Here is an 18039-nt window from a genome sequence, read left to right on the forward strand (position 1 = left end):
GTTTATTTTATCGAATTAATACATCTTTAGTGCTTGAAGAAAACAAAAATAACTTTCTTCATGACAAACTTTTAGAAGTTGTTTCCTAAAATGTCAAATACAATTATAATTATTTAGAAATTATAAGGAGACTGATTAGAAAGAGAGAGAGAGAGAGAGAGAGAGAGAGAGAGAGAGAGAGAGAGAGAGTTTAACATCAAATGACATTTACTACAAATAACAAGAAAAATACAAAAATGCAACTATAATTTTATTAATTTTATCTTATTACCGACAAACTCTTCTTGTTTTTGAGCACGTAATCATTTAATAGCTGTTTTTCTTCGTTAATTAATTCCACGTAGATATAAGCAATAATTATGAGTTTTAGTGAAACAAGCTTTATACAGAAAAAAGCAACTTGTTCTCTTGTATCGTATTAAAATTGCTACACGTTCCGATTACATTGCGATAATTAATCAGTATGATTGAAGATTACATCCATCTACAATTATTGCATCGCGTTACGTAAGATTTCTTACGTGCGCACACATGCAATGTAGCACTCTTGATGGACATCCTTCAAATCTCAATGAGTATGTATTACTGATTCTTGATCAATCTTTGAACTAAGAGCCGGCAAGTATCCTAAAAAGAATAAATATTATAATGAATCTCAAGTGCGTATACATATCTGTCAGCGCTCAGTTATTGGCCAATAGTTTTGAACCTGCCGAAACAAATGTCCTTCACGGTCATAAAATACACAGACAGCTTACCATAAGTTTCACTTGCATTTTTATGCAAACCATGGTCTTACTGCACTTTTTCAGTCTCGGTCAGACGAGACACGCGATAATTTACGTTCTTTTCTTACGTTCGGTTCTTATTGTCGAGTATAGGGTGAAGTGTCCGATTGACCAATTCTTCCGAACTGTTTTGTATATGCTGCGGAAGGATTTACAACCGGTTTCACGCGACGGACGCGTTGTAGTCGCCGGGGACTGGGGGATACACGTGCGACGGCGCATCTTCGGCGAGGCAAGGCTAGCCTACTTTCTCTACAAAGAGAATTTTTAAACGACGTATGAGGAGGGCTGTCTCTTCTCGCGCTCTTCCCCACATCATCTCTCTGTGTGTCGTACGCCCTCTCTCTCTCTCTCTCTCTCTCTCTCTCTCTTTCTTCCTCTCTCTTCTCTCTCTCTCTCTCTCTATTCCTCTCTCTTCTCTCCGTACCCTTAGACGCACTCACTCTCTCTTCTTCCCGGGTCTCCTTTCCACGATTCACCCAGCAACTTCAGTCAACAACTCCTCCGACTGGTAGTCTTCTCGGAGTCTATATAAGCGGGGTCTTCATACGAGACCGAACATTTTTTGTGTTAGTACCGGCGAGTCGTGGTGCTCGCTTGTCAAAGAGGCTGCGGGCCGACGAATGCCAGTATGGTGTGCGCGACATGTGATACGAAAAGCCACCGTTAAATCGCATACGACAAGCTCCGGTTAGAAGCGACTTCCCTTAAAGTGCGGTGGCGAAAGCTGAGGGAACGCTTCAAGAGTAAGGAGATCCACGTAGTATCGGATAATCTGTGTGTAGTGTCGAGACTGCGGTTTATGCGCGTGTGTCATGGTTAAATTCAAGGTAGGTCGCAGTGAGTCTGAATCGTCATGCTTAGTTTAGTCACAATGCTTATCCTTTTCTACGAATTAATGGAAATGTGACGAATACAGTTATATTAGATAATAAAGTATCTTAGAGCTTGCGTAGTAATTTTTAACTTTTAATTCTGATTTATTTAATGTCGTTAAAATACGTCGTCTATCTTGGAAGATTTAAAGGCCAAATTTTGAAAACGTTACAATAGATGGATTTTGTTTGCTTATCTTTGTATATATATATTCTGTTAATTGTGAATTACAGTTGTTTACTTAAAAATTTATTGTTGTTTTTACATCTTAATGTATACTACTTTAGAAATAAGCAATACATTTGAAAGGGCCGCAGTAGTAAGTAAGATTTATCTCGATAAATAACAAATTTTCTCAAGAAAATAATTAGTGCATTTATTATAATTTTTATTAATAGACATTTTTTCTTGTAATACATGATGACTCTAACGCTTTAATCAATAATATTTGTGCATTTCCGGGTGATAATTTATACTTTACAGCAGTTCAAATAAATTTTGCATTTAATTTTTTGTATGAAATTATTAATAAATTTCACTTCATTTATTAATCAGTTATCAAGTCATTATTGTTTTACTTATACTTACTTATTAATATTTTCCATTCAATTATAATAAGCTAATGACTATAATCGTTGTTATTTAAAAAATTAAATATTATTAGTTACTATAAAAATGTAAAAATTCTTATTCCCAAATATTTTAAATTAAAGATAAGAATTTTTTAATCATATAGTAATCGTGCTTTCTTAAAATTAATTTAAATTAAAATTTATTAAATTATTTAATTTAATTTAATAAAAATTTTAATTTAAGTTTAAAATTATTTTATATTTTATTAATTTAATTATTCATATACATATATCTACAATACTAGCATTATAGATTTTTGTGTTTTGATTAACCGACTTTTTAGACATGTATATGTATTGCGCCAATCTTATCAAGGAATAAAAGAAAAGAAAGGAACACATTTTAATGCGCAAAAATCTCTACGACTGAAATAGCATTACACCTTTGATGTGAATAAATTTCCGTACTAATAAGGGAGGGCGCATGCATTATGAAAGGAGTGCACGATAGGGATCTCAGGCGTACACATTATGATTATACTGCGACTATTTCCAACCAGAAATTAACTAATTGGCAGTTTCTTATCAGTGTCTGATAACGACTAATCTAAAGTACTGATCGAATCCATTCTTTACCGAGGAAATTAGTCTCTTTGCTTCAGGTCTTCGAGGAATTTTTGCATGTATTACACATAGGAAGTGTAAAAATTAAATAAAAAATTAAATAAGAGATAATTATACTGGTTAAAGAATATAGGTCATTGCACCCACGTGCATTACAATGTGCGTGAAAACGAGAGTCCGCGTGAGATATACGCGTTTCCATACGGGCAGTAAAAAGTGTAATTCGCATGGAAAAGTAATCCAGGTATAAAAGTGACTATTTCCGCGAAAGGAAGTGAGACAATCGTCAATTTTTTTGTAGAGAGACTGCATTTTTTTCTTAATTATGAGCACTTAATCGATGTGATTATGGCAGATATTTAAATTTAGATTCTATCTTATTCTCATAGATATTCTTTATTTATGTTGCATGCATCACACGCTATTGAGTCGCTTTTTCAGACATTTGACAACAACTTAATTTGAAAAAGCAAAGTATAATAATAAAACGAGTAAAATTTTTCGAGTTAAAATAGCTATATCATGAATTTTGTATTCTATATATAATGACTAAAAAATTTTGTATTCGATGTGTACGATATAATTCAAGTAATGTGAAAATATATTTCGGACAAACACATCTCGATTGATTGGAAATTTCTTTTGTTGGGCTCGTTCGCGTTGATGGGTCGCGTGTATGATGTCTTGTATGTTCTATATTTATTGTATTAGCCTGTTAGTCTAATCAAACAATATCGTTGTCTTTTATTTTGATGATTACAGAATTTGTAGATTGTAGATTGAATTACAGAAAATGATAAGTTTCGTTGATTATTGGCACAATTGTCTCATAACTATGTATTAAGTTCTTAAACCAATTACAGATCAGTAAATGATCAGATTATTTTTCAAGATATATATTCAGCAATCAAAGATCTTTTTAACAAAATGATGAATGTTAAATGCAAACTAAAAAAAAAAGCAATTAGAAATTTTAAAATAAAAAAATAATTTATTATATTAGATATTAATTAAATTAAGTTTAATTTTTTACTGCTGCAGAATTATATGATGATATGCCATTAATAGGATAATATACAAATTGTTTTGAAAATTTGTTGTATGAAACATATAATTATGATTGTTATAATTTTTTATGACAAGTACATAATTATTAACTAAATCGTGATAATAAATCTAAAGAGCTCGATGAAATTGCAAGTATATTAAAAAGTATAATTATTTATAAGTACAATATCTCAGTTTTCTTATACTTTTCTTCAGCTTTAATTCTTAAACTTAAACTAATTTTTTTTTAACACATGTTCTGGGGATAAATAATCAAATTTCACAATGAAAAATGAGACTGTACAAGTATCGTTAAAGATGCAATTATTTGAAACTGCAATCATTGCAATACGTTGCCGGGTTGCAAACATTTCCCGTGGTCTTTGGAGAAAGTATACGGTTGATTATGTTAGCCTTGCATCTCGGTCATCGTGCCACTTAAGAGAAGCCAATGGTTTCTTGCCGGCATTGACAGACGGTTAGCTTCAATGTTTTCATCGCTTCTTCTCATCGGTCTGATATTTTCTAGAAAAAACATAAAAATGCTATTGTAATTGATTATCGTAGGAAAAATCATCTTGTATATAATTTGTCATAGTATTGTCGCTACAGTCAAATATCACGTGAATTAATTACATAAATTGTAATTGTAAGCATAGTTTTTTAACAAGTTTAAAAACATGTATATATAATGTTATCCAATCAATTAACTTAACTTTTTCTATGCTGTAATAGAAGAGCTTTGAAATTTTAATGTAGCTGATCTTATTTATTAGTGTAATAGTAATCTAATGTCTATTACTGCAGATAATACGTGGCATAAATAATAGCTTCTTTTTTGCAAGAGATATTTATGACGAAAACATATGCACAAATGTTGTGCGTTCTAGTTTTATTTGTCATGGGAAGAATACTTAGCTAATCGTTAACAATTCGATCGATCAAGTAAATATATTCTGATAAACTACTTTTTTTTACGAAACACATACAATTTTGTATCTTTGTTTCAAAATGCTATGCACAAACGTGTGCATAGCAGTTCTTTGTTCTAAGAGTTGCCGTTTTGTACTAAAAATAGACTGAATTAGCATCTCAAAAGAAACTTCATCTATTCATTTTTCGTAATTTATCTTCATGCAACACCTGCTATTCCGCTTACAATTGACGTAATTATTCACTCACGTGTACGCTTCCCTAATGCCCAGAATGTGTAAACGTGACTTTACATAATTTTCACATACGTTGAGATGACTTCCCGGGCTTAAGCGAATAACACAGGAGTTCTCACGGCCTCCAATATGGCTACTACCACACAATAGCGAGTATAGGTGATTTTCATATGCTCTGCGAAACTATTCTTAAGCGCCCAACGAACTAATTAGAACACGTACATAGTACGCCGCTTCGGATGCTTGAATGAATACGTGTAAGACATGTAATTATTTTCCTTTTATTTTTGATAATAACATGTATAACAAGGAATAGATAATAATCGTATAATATAGTGCTTATCTACGCAGTATACTCTGATACGTATGTTTTGTCATAGATATGTAAAAAAATAAAACATAAAGACGTAAAAGTATAAAAGCAAAAATATACGAATTTGTAATTAAATATATTAAATTAAACGATAACGTAACAGTTATATAATAATTAAGTTTTTACAAATTGCAATGTTTGGAGTATTAAATAAGCAATTATTATTTAATTAATTCACATTTATATTCCGTAATCAAATTTACAGTAAAGCTATATAAATTAATAGCAAAATTAAAAAAGTAAAATATTAGTAAAATAAAAATTAAATGATGTTAGCTTTATTACGAAGTAGTAACGTTTTTGCTGAGTTAAATCTTCCGAGATCTTGAGAGCGCAACGTATTATTATCTTTATTACATAAGTTATAATATCCTACGTGTTTATTTTCAGTATGATTATAGACAATTAGTGTGGAAAAGAAAAAAAAAACGCAATTAATCGCAATAGTCGTGAAGCCGTCACTTTCTCCGATTCTAGTCATTCTGTTCTGCTTTTAGATGCTATTCGCTCTGTTCTGCGTCCTGTTAATTGGACATCATATACAAGCGGTGGTCAACAAGGCGACCTCGCAAGTACCGTTAATCAAGGAAGGAGAGAAATCCACCAACAAGGTCAAAGCCGATGACAGAATAAGTAATACTTTCGATTCTCCGTCTGACGAATATGGGCCACCGTTGGGGTCTGGTTTTAAAGGTCCAGCGCCGGTATACGGGCCTCCGGAATTAACTGGTAATCTTGGACCGACGCCTATTTATCCGCCGCCACCGCCAGAATTGCCGCCGCCTGTATTTGGACCGTTGGCCATTTCCTACGGGCCGCCACGAAGTATCAAGCCGCAATATGGGCCGCCGAAACAAAATTTTGGCTTGGCAACGTCTTCTCTTTTTTCTAAGCCAACTTACGGCCCGCCGAAACTTCATTACGGGCTGCCGAAACAACACTTTACGCCGCCGTTGGTTTCATTTCCACCGTTCAGATCACCGAAACCTCAGTACGGTCCACCATTGAAGCTCGTCGCTACATCGAGTCAGCAATATATACCGCCTAAGCCAGGTCACGGGCCACCTATCCCTATATCGCTCGAGACTTACGGTCTACCACCTCCGAAATTAGCTATTCAGTTTAATCCTCTGCCCAATGACGAGTACGGTCCACCGCCGTTGCCCGTATCTGCGTCGCAACCGCAATACGGTCCACCAGCCGGTGATTTATATGGACCTCCACCGCCAGCGCCTCCGCCAGGAGTTCCAGCGCCACCCACACCCCCTGACATAAAGTACGATGGATGGCAGCCTATTGCGGGATTGGCCACCACCCCTAATCAAAGTGGTCCTCCGACAGATACATATGGTGCTCCCCTCGAAGCGAAGCATAATTACGTCGAAAGTACGTCGCAATTGTCTCACGCTCAATTGAGCGCCTCAATGGATTCGAATGTGCCCAGCGATTCTTACGGCGTGCCGTTACAAAATCCTGAAGATCAAGATTTAAAGACATCCGTGCGCGAGTCTTCGGCTTCTTCGGAGAGTAACGGATTACCGCCGCCGCCGTTGCCGGAGAACGAACCTCTGCACAACAATCAAGGTCCGGGGGCCATAACTACGACTAGTCAGTTTGATCATCAGTCCGGTCGACAACAATTAAACTTACAGCACGGAACACCAAACATTGAACCCTTGTCCATCATAAAGACAGTGGGATTTGAGCTGTTGCCTGCAAATGGCCCTTTGAACTCGGATATCTCATTGTCAGGTGGTACTTCTGACACCTCATCATTCAATCACATCTCGAATTCAGTTAATGCCAACTCCGCTTTACTTCATTCGGGGCTAGATTTGCCGCCGGACAATGGCGGATTCCACGCTGACGCTTTAAGCAATAGCGGAGATTCTCACGGATTTCAAAATATAGGAAACGATCTGTCTTTGCAGCAGCTTCCGCAGCAGGCGCCGTTGAGCGATTATGGCCCGCCTTTAACAACTGCTACTTTCGAAAAACCTGCTGATCATATATCAGGAGGATCTTTGCTTTCTCCTCCACCTTTAAATTCTTATGGTACACCACCTCTTTCCTCTTACTCGCCGAATGGTCCTTACCCTGCAGCGCATGGAGGACGAGGTCCATTGTTTTCATCATTCGGAATATTTGGAGGCTCTTTCCACAAGCAAAATCTGCATTCTCCTCGACTTCATGGTCCATTCAGGCCACCACCAATCCCTGTCGGCTCTTTCATACCACCACGAAATCGGGAACCGATTAAATTCAGAGAACCAATACCAACGGGACTCTTGTCGAATATTAATCGATATTTGCCGCCACCTGCAAAACAGCAGTTACCGAATCTTCACGTGCCAGTGTCTTTCCGCCATACGTCGGGATCGAGCAACTTATTTTCGGGCTCTTTCGGGTCGTCTGGCTCACTTAACATACACAACTTAAATTCTCCAATTGCCGCGCCTCACGTTCAATATGGAACTCCATTATCGTTCAACGATTTCAATACACCAATGCCACACTTAACTTATGGAGCACCTAACTTTGGTCCACCGACTTCTTTCACCTCAACGTCTTCCGGATTTGGCAGTAATCTCTACAGTGGAATTAGTAATGCGCTAACAACGACATACGGCACACCTGTGGTAAACGCGCCGTTATCAGTCGGCGGCAGTTACGACTGCAATTCCTTGCAGCCACTCTTGCCCGTGAACGGGGCGTTGTATTCAAGTACAGGATTGTCCGCAACCGGAGAACTACCTTTAAGCGGTAGTTTACCTTTAGGCGGAGAATTGCATTCCAGCGGAGAGCTACACTTGAGTGGAGGCTTATCTTCAGGTGGTGAAGTGCCCTCGAGCGAGGGGATATCGTTAGGTGGTGGATTACCCGCGCATTCTAACGGCAAGCTGCAACTCGGATTTGAAAATGCAGGAACTGGTGGAAACGTAGACAATCACAATCCAGTTTTCACGGGAAACGATTTATCCGATATCAATCAACAAAATTCCATCTTTGCAGATAACTCATTGCCGCTTACAAAACCACTCGATAATTTTCTGGGAGGACCCTCAGTGAATACATTGGATTTACAACATAACGAACAACAGAAAATCAACTTAAAAGACAGTTACGGTAATCCTGTAGGTCTAACTTATGATTCGTCCGATGAAGCGAGTGATGTCAGAGATATTCACACAGCCGTCGCGGACGTTCCGAACGAGCTCTCCGGGCAATTGTCTAGTCAGTCTCACAATATCTACCCCGCGGCAACGTCGTTCGAACACGGCTCGGGAATTTCGGTTGAAGCGCTGACTGCAAGTTTGACCGCGCAAGGCTTCCAGAATAATCAAGAAAAGAATATTGGATCAAATGAGGTGGACGCTAGTCAATTTCTGAAATCGAGCGAGGGTAGTGAGGTATTGTCTCTGGCTCAGAGACTGACCGCTGACAATGCCGACGGCTTCGAAATTCACGGTTCCAAAGGCACTTACAGATTGCAGATACAACCAGCGGATGGAGGACTGGGCACCGAGAACTCGGATGGTAGCATCAGACATGATCAGGTGTTGTCCAATGGCCTACTTCAGGACATACTGGCTGCTATAGAGCAGCCGGAAAATGGTCCTATACAACTTCAAGGTCTACCTCAGGCTCAGCAATTGGATAAAGTTTTCGGTCCTGACGTGCCGCAAGCAACTAACGGTCACTTTATCACCATAGATAGCCAGGCGCAAAATAATGAATTACAAGAACGAATCGAGAAAGTCAGCGACAGGGACGAGGATAACAAGTATTTAAAAAATCAATCGTCAGTAGCTTTGTTCTTTGATACTAAATACGGAGAGCTAAAAAAAGAGATTAGGTCAGTGTTGAAAAACGAGACGCAAGCCACGAGGGAAAATAAGCAAAACAATAAAACAAAATCCTCATAAATTATCTTATAAGAGAGAGTGCTTTTGTGAAAATATTTTATAATATTCTTAATATAGCCTCAATCGCCCTGATTCTCTTTGCAGAGGTTTGTCGATTTTCATTTCCGACGAGAGAGAAGATATCGCTGCTAACGTGACGCCGTTTACTTTCATTGCTTGTGATTGATTAATTATTTCGGCAAAATATCAGCCATTTATGTTAAAATTGTGTCGCTATACTTGCGACACAATTTTAAATGTTTCTCACTTTATTCGAGTAAGAACGTGTAATATATTCTAGAGCTACAAATTTTTTTCCATATATCACAAGCTCGAACAGTCATCTTTTCATGTATCAATGTATTAGAATTCTTATTTCTAAAAAAGTTGATATTTTGCAATTTAATGTTGAAACTTTCCAATAACTCGTTTGATTACTTTATTTTGTAAAATTATTTGTGAGAGGACAAGAGATTAAGTAATTTTTGTAAGAGAAAAAGTAATTTTTGATAGTAATACGTTGAGAGAAACGTTTAAAATATTTGATCAACTAAAAACTGAAATTAGAATAAGGTATAAAATGTGCGAGCATGAAACGAAAGTTTATGCAATCTTTTTTATCTTATTTTCACGCAAGCAAGTGAAAGTGATAATTACTTGTTGGCCAGTATCGATAACGTCTCATTAGACGAATCGTCTAATCCGCCTTCTACAAGAATTTCTCGCCTCTCACCGGAAGCGATTGAGATGCGGATATCAACGGCATTTTTATCGTGCGAGAAGATTTTTACGTCCATGACTCCTGATCCTTTTTATCAGGTCAAACGTTTGCTAAGATCCCGACCGAGGATCGAGAACGCTCCGATTTTTCCGTGTCCTCGCGTCAGCGGCTTATCTTATCCTCGTCTATGGAAATTTCGTTGACTCGATAGGTCTTTCGAGAACGAGGGAATTATTTAATATCGAACAAGATTTTTTCTCGTCGGTTTATATTGATAATGCCACCGCCTTCGATCCGATTCGAAGAAGGTGGCAAAGTCTGGCATTCGCTGCTCTCGCACAATGCATGAAAACGTTAAGCACGGTACGAGGCGTATTACGCGACGTTTATTAACACTTATGTAGGTCAATAGGTTACGGTACCGCTCTCGCGAAGTCTATGGAGCTAAGCGATACGGTGTACCCGCGTAAAGTCACTTGGCTGTTCGCCGGTCGGAGTAGAGATTGATCGACGGCCTCGTGTCTTTCACGGTTTTAACCTTCACCGAGGTGAAAGTTTAGAACCTCATTTGACGACCCGGCGGAACAGCGCCCGGTTCCTATGAGAATCTCGTTCCGAGTGAAACGCATTGCTCGTTTCCGCGAACGTGCAAGCGCGTTACGCTTAGTTTTGCATGCCTTTGTGACGATAATCGGTGGATGCAGACCTATTTGCCGTCTAGTCCGCTGTTAGGTGCGTGCGAAGAAATACATGCACACATGCCGTACGCGTGCTTTAAGGGCCGCTACACGGCGAAAACGCGGAGCGCAACCTCGAAACGTCGATTACTGTCGGGCACGAGAGAACGCGAGCGATGTACGTTTATTTTCTTCCGCCGCTCGCGTATTAACGACTTTTATGTGACTCAAGATTCGCAGTTCCGCGCGTAAGTTGAAAATGAGCGCCTGTCGTGAAAGCGCACCGTTAAAATCCCGAGTGTGGCGTAATCTTAAAGTTCTTGCATTTTTATGCCCTTTCGCCTGGCAAACGGTTATGCATAACTTGGTGTATTGCAGATACGTAAAATAAGTAGAGCGTATTATAGTTTTAAGAGATGCTCATTGTTACAAAGTACGCAGTGACGATACTGCCAAGCCATAAAACGCATCCATTTGCTCCTAACCCATATCCACCTTTTTTTAAGAATTTTAATTTATATACATTTTATTAGGACTTTTTAATTTATATTTTTTACATATACGCAGAGAGAGAGAGAGAGAGAGAGAGAGAGAGAGAGAGAGAGAGAGAGTTTTATATTCGATGAGCAATCGATGCTATCACTCGCCGGATATAACGATCTTATTAGCCTGTACTCTTAATATATGCTCCTCATGTAAATATATGAATACTTTGTAAATAGAGTTTAATTTTTATTTCTACTCCCTTTGTTACCTTTATCCTATTTTTATTATGAGACAGTATTGAATGTGATAATGAAAACTGCAATTGCAATTCTTATATAATAAACGTTTCTTTTCTATGTGTCATTAGCGTTACGTGATTTACTCTTTATTTACAACTATGCTCTGTACCAAGACCGGTCGTAAATATTGGCACATTAACCAGCGTAGGATATTACAAGAACAGGTTGTTTTCGAGTCTATTTGCAGAGATTGGCCTGCGGTAATGTGGATTACAAGTTTGCACATTTGAAAGTGTTTGTCTCGAGAAAGTACTCAGCTAAATCGGCGGTCGCCTAAATACCGCGAATTCTGGCACGGTGGCGCGGCGGAGAAACGGAAACGTATGAGGGAATTAGGTATCCGCCACTAAGTAGAATTACAGTTATGTAAATGAAACGCTATCGCATCGTCTTTGGTTGGAAATGGTTAGCACCCAGTTTCTCGTGCTAAAATCGTTACTCGCAGATTTTCCACGCGAATCCATTCGCCGGCGTCGGTGTTCATCAGCTTCTTTTCTCACTATCTACATCGTTCCGCGTGCGTTTCTTCTCTTCCTCTTTGCCACCTACCGCTACGTGTTACTTAGACAATACGATCATGAAACTTCCTGTGCAATCTGAAACTGAAGCTATGAGAATGTTCACACGTTACCCGTTAGTATAAAGAGAAGCTTGCTCGCGTTAAACCAGTGGGTCACGTTGAGTAAACTAATTGACGATATGCTAACGTAAGATGTAATTTTAGTATTTCGTTGAGTCTTCTAAATATGCGATTAACATGATTACAGGTAGTTTAAAATATTAAAATGTTACTCATTTTTTGTAAAAATTTAGCATTATTTTTAGGTTTTAAATTATTTATAACTTATTATATACTAGATAGATTTTTTTATTGGAATATTTTTTTCAATTTTATGAAAGATTAAATGTATTATAAGATTGGAAAGATAATGTACGATTAAAACCAAATTATCTTGTTTCACGTTAAATAGATACTAGATAGACTATAGATAGATTATACAGCAGATATATTAGAAGAACGAATATATTTATAGTCGGTGATGATAATTTCCGGAGCTCGTTAAAATTCATCAAACTCGCATTAGAATTTGCTACGAGGAAAAAAGTTGATGTCTACAAAGACGAAGTAAATTTTATCAGCTCTCATGTGATCCCGAAGGCGCGTAACGACTTCCTTCTCTTGTAGTTCTAATCGTACTCCGTATTGCGTAGAGTTGCCGGTTTTTGGGGGACGAGCTGGTGACGAGGAGGGATTGGCGGGGATCTCGGAAAAAGGTTTCAAGGGTTAGCCAGCGGGAACGTATGCATTTTTCGCGGAGCTCGGAAGTGCTTTATTTCCATACTGACGTCGTATCCGTACACACCGACAGTCATACTGATCTCAAGAGGCACGTTGTTGCCTCATGGGCGATATATACGGAATATAAGGCAAGCCGACAGGCGGAGTCTCGGATGTATCGTTGCCGGTATGCCCGGCGTAGTCCCATCGCCGAAGGCAAAATTGTCTTTCCTGTGAATAGCAAATAGTTGCTGTGAAAGCGAGATCCTCAAAAAAGTGAATTTTTTTACGCGAGATTTTAGGGGACGTCTGGAAAATAATAATGCTTAAATCGTTTTGGTGTTCTAAGGACGACGTTTTCTTTAATTTCTCGCCGACTTGGCCTAATTAGAATAATACCTTTTGTGTGCGGTGCTAAAAATCCTTCTCATGTCAAGCCGGAAGACATGGTTGCGTTTGTTCATTTATTTTTCACAATTTCGTACGTGTGGTCGCGATTTAAAACAATACGTAATGTGTAATTACAATCACCCGATTAGAGACATTCTCACATCTTACGTTTTTTTCTTCCGCGTATCCGCATTACGACAAAGTAGGTCTCTAGCACGGTTTTTTGCACGCGATACGTAAGTATTACGAGTAATGATGTAATTAATGTTATCATATCATAGATGAGAATGATTACTTATTTTTAAACAAATTGAAGATAATTTCTTGTTGTTCTAATTGCATAAGGAACATTCTTATATATTTTTTTCATTTTTTCTTAAATATTTTAGTAAGCGACTTATAAGTTAAAATAGTGAAAAAAAATCTTTGAAATTTTTATTAAAAAAGATTATTATTTTAAATTTACGATTGTGCGAAAAAAAGATATAAAAGGAAAATAACATTCCAATTATGTTACATATAAATTTTTTATTTGTTAAAATAACTAAACTTTGTAAATACTAATATTTATCGGGAAAAGTAATCGCTAGATCGTTAGATATAAAAAAAAATGAGACCGAGAGTTCAAGTGTCTGATGTATTTATGTATGTACAATATATATTACATTTTCTATTTGACGGCTCTCATATTTTATGGAAAGAGAGCACAGTAAATTTATAGCGGAGAAAGGTGACAGGCGATGTGTATCGAGAAGATTTCAACGATCTTCTGCAAGTGATTTGACCTTTTTCCACAAGAAATTCCATTGGCATTAGAAAAAGAAAGTATAATGAAGAGACGATTAGTACTCCACTTTATTAAATGAACAAAAAGAAAGGTCTCATATATTAATAAATATTATCACATTAAATCTTAATGAAGAAAGTAATAGTACTTTCATTATTAATATTAATGTTTCCTGTGAAAGTTTCTGTGTGATTGAATTTATATTTAATTAACAAACAAGATATTAACTGAGATATTAACCTTTGTCTTTACATTTTTCTAAATTAAATATATTTTTAGATTAAAGTTATAATATTTTAATATATATATGCGCATTATTAATATTGGGAATTCGGAAACAAACAATTACAATGAAAGGGAAAGTATTGTTAACAAGTAAAAGAATAGAACAATTGTACGAGAGAAGTTTTTTTAAATCAAAATGTCATACAATAACAATGTTTGTAGACATTACGCTTATATGTATAATATTTACGCAGTATTGTTTGAAGTTTTAATTAAATACGTAATCGGGGCATATATAGAATGGCATGATTGCTTACGATTGCAAAAGATAACGGATATTTATAGATATGACAAATAACGCCGTTCCATGCTATATGCACGTATCCTAATTTGGTTAGCCGGATTAGTGGCATGCAGTTTTGCGCGTGTAATCAATTTATTGACGTAGCCTTCGTGCGTGAGAGTGAACAAGGATGATGTGTGATTACGTATTCCACGTGGCACTGCTTAAAAGGTAATGATCCACTCCTACGCGATTTGTACGTGAATGTCGAAATCTTGCTAAGCGAAACATATGCTAAAAATATATTAAATTTTTTTATAGAATAATATTAGCTTAATATATAATTAATGCAACATATAATAAAATAACGGTAAACGTGTTTTACACACGATTAACATTTAACCTTTAAGATCTTTCATTAATCAAAATAAGCGATTAAATGACATTAAAGTAAATTATTAATTGAAACAAAAATTTCAAATTCTTTCTTATTGTGGATTCTTATTTTATCTCATATTTTGAAATCTCTCTGATACCTCAGGCAAAATCGCAATATAGGTAAGATGTGCATAATGCGTTACATCTAATTGTATAATACGTATATGATTATCAAAGAAGTTATAGGAGCCAAATCAATCAATAAGAAAATAAGGAAAACAAAAACAGAAGTGAGAAAAGAAAAGGTAAACGACTGAAAAAAAAAACAGAATAAAATACTGTTTATAATCGAAATAGAGAAGGAGAAAGGAGGAGGCGCGGGAGACGGAAAGAAGTCCACGAGGAATTCCATAAAAATCGGTGAAATATGCATAGTACCGCGGAACGTGGGGAAGCGTCGCGACGTCGTTGAGCGTCTCCGGGGAAACCGGAATCTCAGCGCAAAGGAAGAGGGAAGAGCGGAGAAGCCTGGCGGAGGAAGAACGTGGCGGTCCAGAATGAAGAGGGAGACGCGAAAGAATGAAGGCGGAGTGGGTGGTTGGTGGATACCTCAAGGAGAGAGGTGGCGGTAGGACAGATAAAAGAAAGGAAGGTTAGAGAGCGAACATTCGGAACGTCTTCTCGAACAAAATCTAATTTCGCTCCCACGGCGAAACTAAGCTATTTTCCCCGCAATATGCACGCACGCGGGCGTGCGCAAGTGTTTCAGCAGCGTTTCCCGGCCTCTTACCTCCGACGCTTGGCGCTCTCTTTCCTTGCGAATCGCGTCCGGTGCGAGCGTGTATATTCGGGAAATGGCAGATAAAATTCCCATTGTCGTAACCCACCGCTCAAGAGCGACATTCCTCGTAATTTCGCTACAGCCGTATTAGAGCTCCAGTAGTTGGAAAACGATCTTTCATTTAGGTATGTTCAGTTCCGTTTATATATTCCCACAGTGGTGTTGAGAGCACGTACAGGGTCCTGCGTCGTTTGCGAGCTTTATACTACGGTATAATATAACACGCGCTAAGGGTCATTCATTATTTTCAACGTTTTGTCTCTATTCGTCAGAAGGTAACTAAATAGCTAAATTTTTGTACACAGTCAACTGTTTGTTGCTGATATTAATTTTAACGGGTGAAAAAAGCGAGTAAACTAAAATACACTTTTTGTCTCATTAGATTTTGATTTAGTTACAAGAATTTTTATTTAAGTTTAATTGTGAAAATATTTAAAGCTGTTAAATAATTGGTATAGCTGTTATATAAAAGGTATACGGTGCATAATAAAATTTTTGTTGAGAAAAATTTAGGATTGATCGAAGTTATACATGTTTCCAAGTGCTATGTGATTTTTTACTGCATTGGCAGTTCAATCGGCAGCTTGGACAGTTCTATACATGAACTTCTTTTATTGACCATCCGCAGAATAGAGGGTTGCCGGAGGGTGTCGCCGCAACGTTTTACATGATGTTGATCCCCTTTATAATTTCGTGCCAAGGGCGAGATGATGATGAAGCGGAACACCAGCCGGTCTCGCGACGATTTCGAATGACAGAACAGTTTTGTGCGGATTTAGTGAGAGGGAAAGAGAAAAGCATTGTGCGTTAATGGCTGATCTCGTCATGTGCAATTAAAGGAGAATCATTCCGCTTGAATTGCCTATTAGTTTGTGTTATTTTCTAATGGCAAGAGCGGGATTATCTCTCAAGTCTACATTCGTTCATCGGTAAATTACTCGTAATGTCCTTGTTGAACGCAACATTTACAAATTAGCATTTGTTAATTAGGTAATGCAATTCTCATGTAAAATTTTTTTCTAAGTTGTATTTTGCATTAAAGACTTTATTATATAATTATTATAATTAGGTATATACATAAGGTTTAAAATAATTTTTAAAATGCCGTATTTTGATTGTTTATTCATCTTTTTACTAAAATAAGGGAAAATAAAGTATTAAAATTAATAATTTTCTTACTGCGCTGCAACCATTGAAAAAGTAGACTTGGTTGGCTTATTGCACTTAAACCATCAATTCCTTAGTAGAACACAGAATACACTAATAATTAAAAGTACTCTCCGTGTATTCTACTTCTCGTTTCCTTAGTTTCCGTACATTTCTCAAGGCTTTTTAAGGAAGAAAATATTTTCTAAGCCGTTCACGTAGTTGAGCTTCGAAAGACTATCGAGAAGGAAGCCGGAGAACGAATGGCACAGTGAAACAGTAGAAGTAGCGGTCGTGAGATGATGGCGAGAAGGTAGGGCGCCAGTTCCTGCGCTCTTGCCCTAATAATTAAGCCGCCGTCGGTTTTTGATGGCCACTAAAAATGTCGCGGAGGGTCGAATGGCTAAGGAGTCTCGGCAGTACCGTCGCGCTGCCGGCTTTTGCCGGTGGTAAAGGGCTCGAGAGAGGAAGGTGGCTGCCGGTCGAAAGGGAGAGAACGGGGATGGCCCTTATGCTCTGATATTAGCAATACCCCGTCTCGTAAAGTCGACTGTGCGGCAATTCGAGTCACTTTGCGAACCCTTTATATACTGCCTCTCTCGCCTTCCCTTCTCCGTCCTTCTTTCGGTCTCTCTCTTGCCTCCATCCTTTTGGCACAAACTGAAGAGAAATGTAACTCGTGGAGGCGAGAGAAGGAGCACACGCGAGTAGGAATAACGAGGAAGGAGTCGCTGAAATACTGGCAGAGGCAGTGATTTTAATGCGGGTGGTTCTTAAATTTTACGTCACTCCTCGCCCTCGTCGTGTGCACCAACACCACCGCTTCATTTTGGACGCGACCTGGAGAGGAGGAGAGGAACTCGGGATTATATATAAACTGTAGTAAGGTAAACCTGTACCGCACGAACGTTTCTCCGCGTTAATTCGGTTATGCGGGTTAGAGATTCAAGAACCTCCGCGCCGCTATATAGCGTGAAACTGGTGAAATCACCGATTAAATTTTGAAAAGATTACTTGGAAAAAATTATTCGACGCCATTACGTGCCATTATATAATGTAGAAAATAACAAATAGTATCATAAATTAATTTATATATATTCTTGTATATATAATATATATATATAATATAAAATAGATAAATAAATTAATATTTATTGACATTTATTATTTCTA

The 18039-nt window shown here is 37.5% G+C and overlaps 3 protein-coding genes across 8 annotated transcripts in view; 2 read left to right on the plus strand and 1 right to left on the minus strand.

Annotated features, from left to right (window-relative positions):
* Positions 1 to 18039, plus strand: part of LOC143895895 (nucleolysin TIAR) — a 529366-nt gene that overhangs the window by 39170 nt on the left and 472157 nt on the right. The window lies entirely within an intron of this gene.
* LOC143895893 (uncharacterized) lies at positions 1233 to 11502 on the plus strand. Its single transcript, XM_077403349.1, has 2 exons — positions 1233 to 1618; positions 5947 to 11502. Exons 1-2 carry the CDS (start codon positions 1604 to 1606, stop codon positions 9373 to 9375), a joined length of 3444 nt encoding a protein of 1147 aa, XP_077259475.1. The 5' UTR covers positions 1233 to 1603; the 3' UTR covers positions 9376 to 11502.
* LOC143895897 (uncharacterized) overlaps positions 4070 to 18039 on the minus strand; it is a 250285-nt gene continuing 236315 nt past the window's right edge. Inside the window, exon 4 of one of the 2 annotated variants that reach the window (XM_077403359.1) lies at positions 4070 to 4432. In XM_077403359.1, the coding sequence (XP_077259485.1) occupies positions 4317 to 4432 (116 nt within the window). In that variant the 3' untranslated portion in view covers positions 4070 to 4316. The remainder of the gene's footprint in view (positions 4433 to 18039) is intronic. The other variant, XM_077403361.1, reaches the window with a different exon arrangement.

This window comes from Temnothorax americanus, unplaced genomic scaffold (assembly GCF_048541705.1).
Source record: "Temnothorax americanus isolate GAGA-0224 unplaced genomic scaffold, ASM4854170v1 Scaffold17, whole genome shotgun sequence".
NCBI classification, from domain to species: Eukaryota; Metazoa; Arthropoda; class Insecta; order Hymenoptera; family Formicidae; genus Temnothorax; species Temnothorax americanus.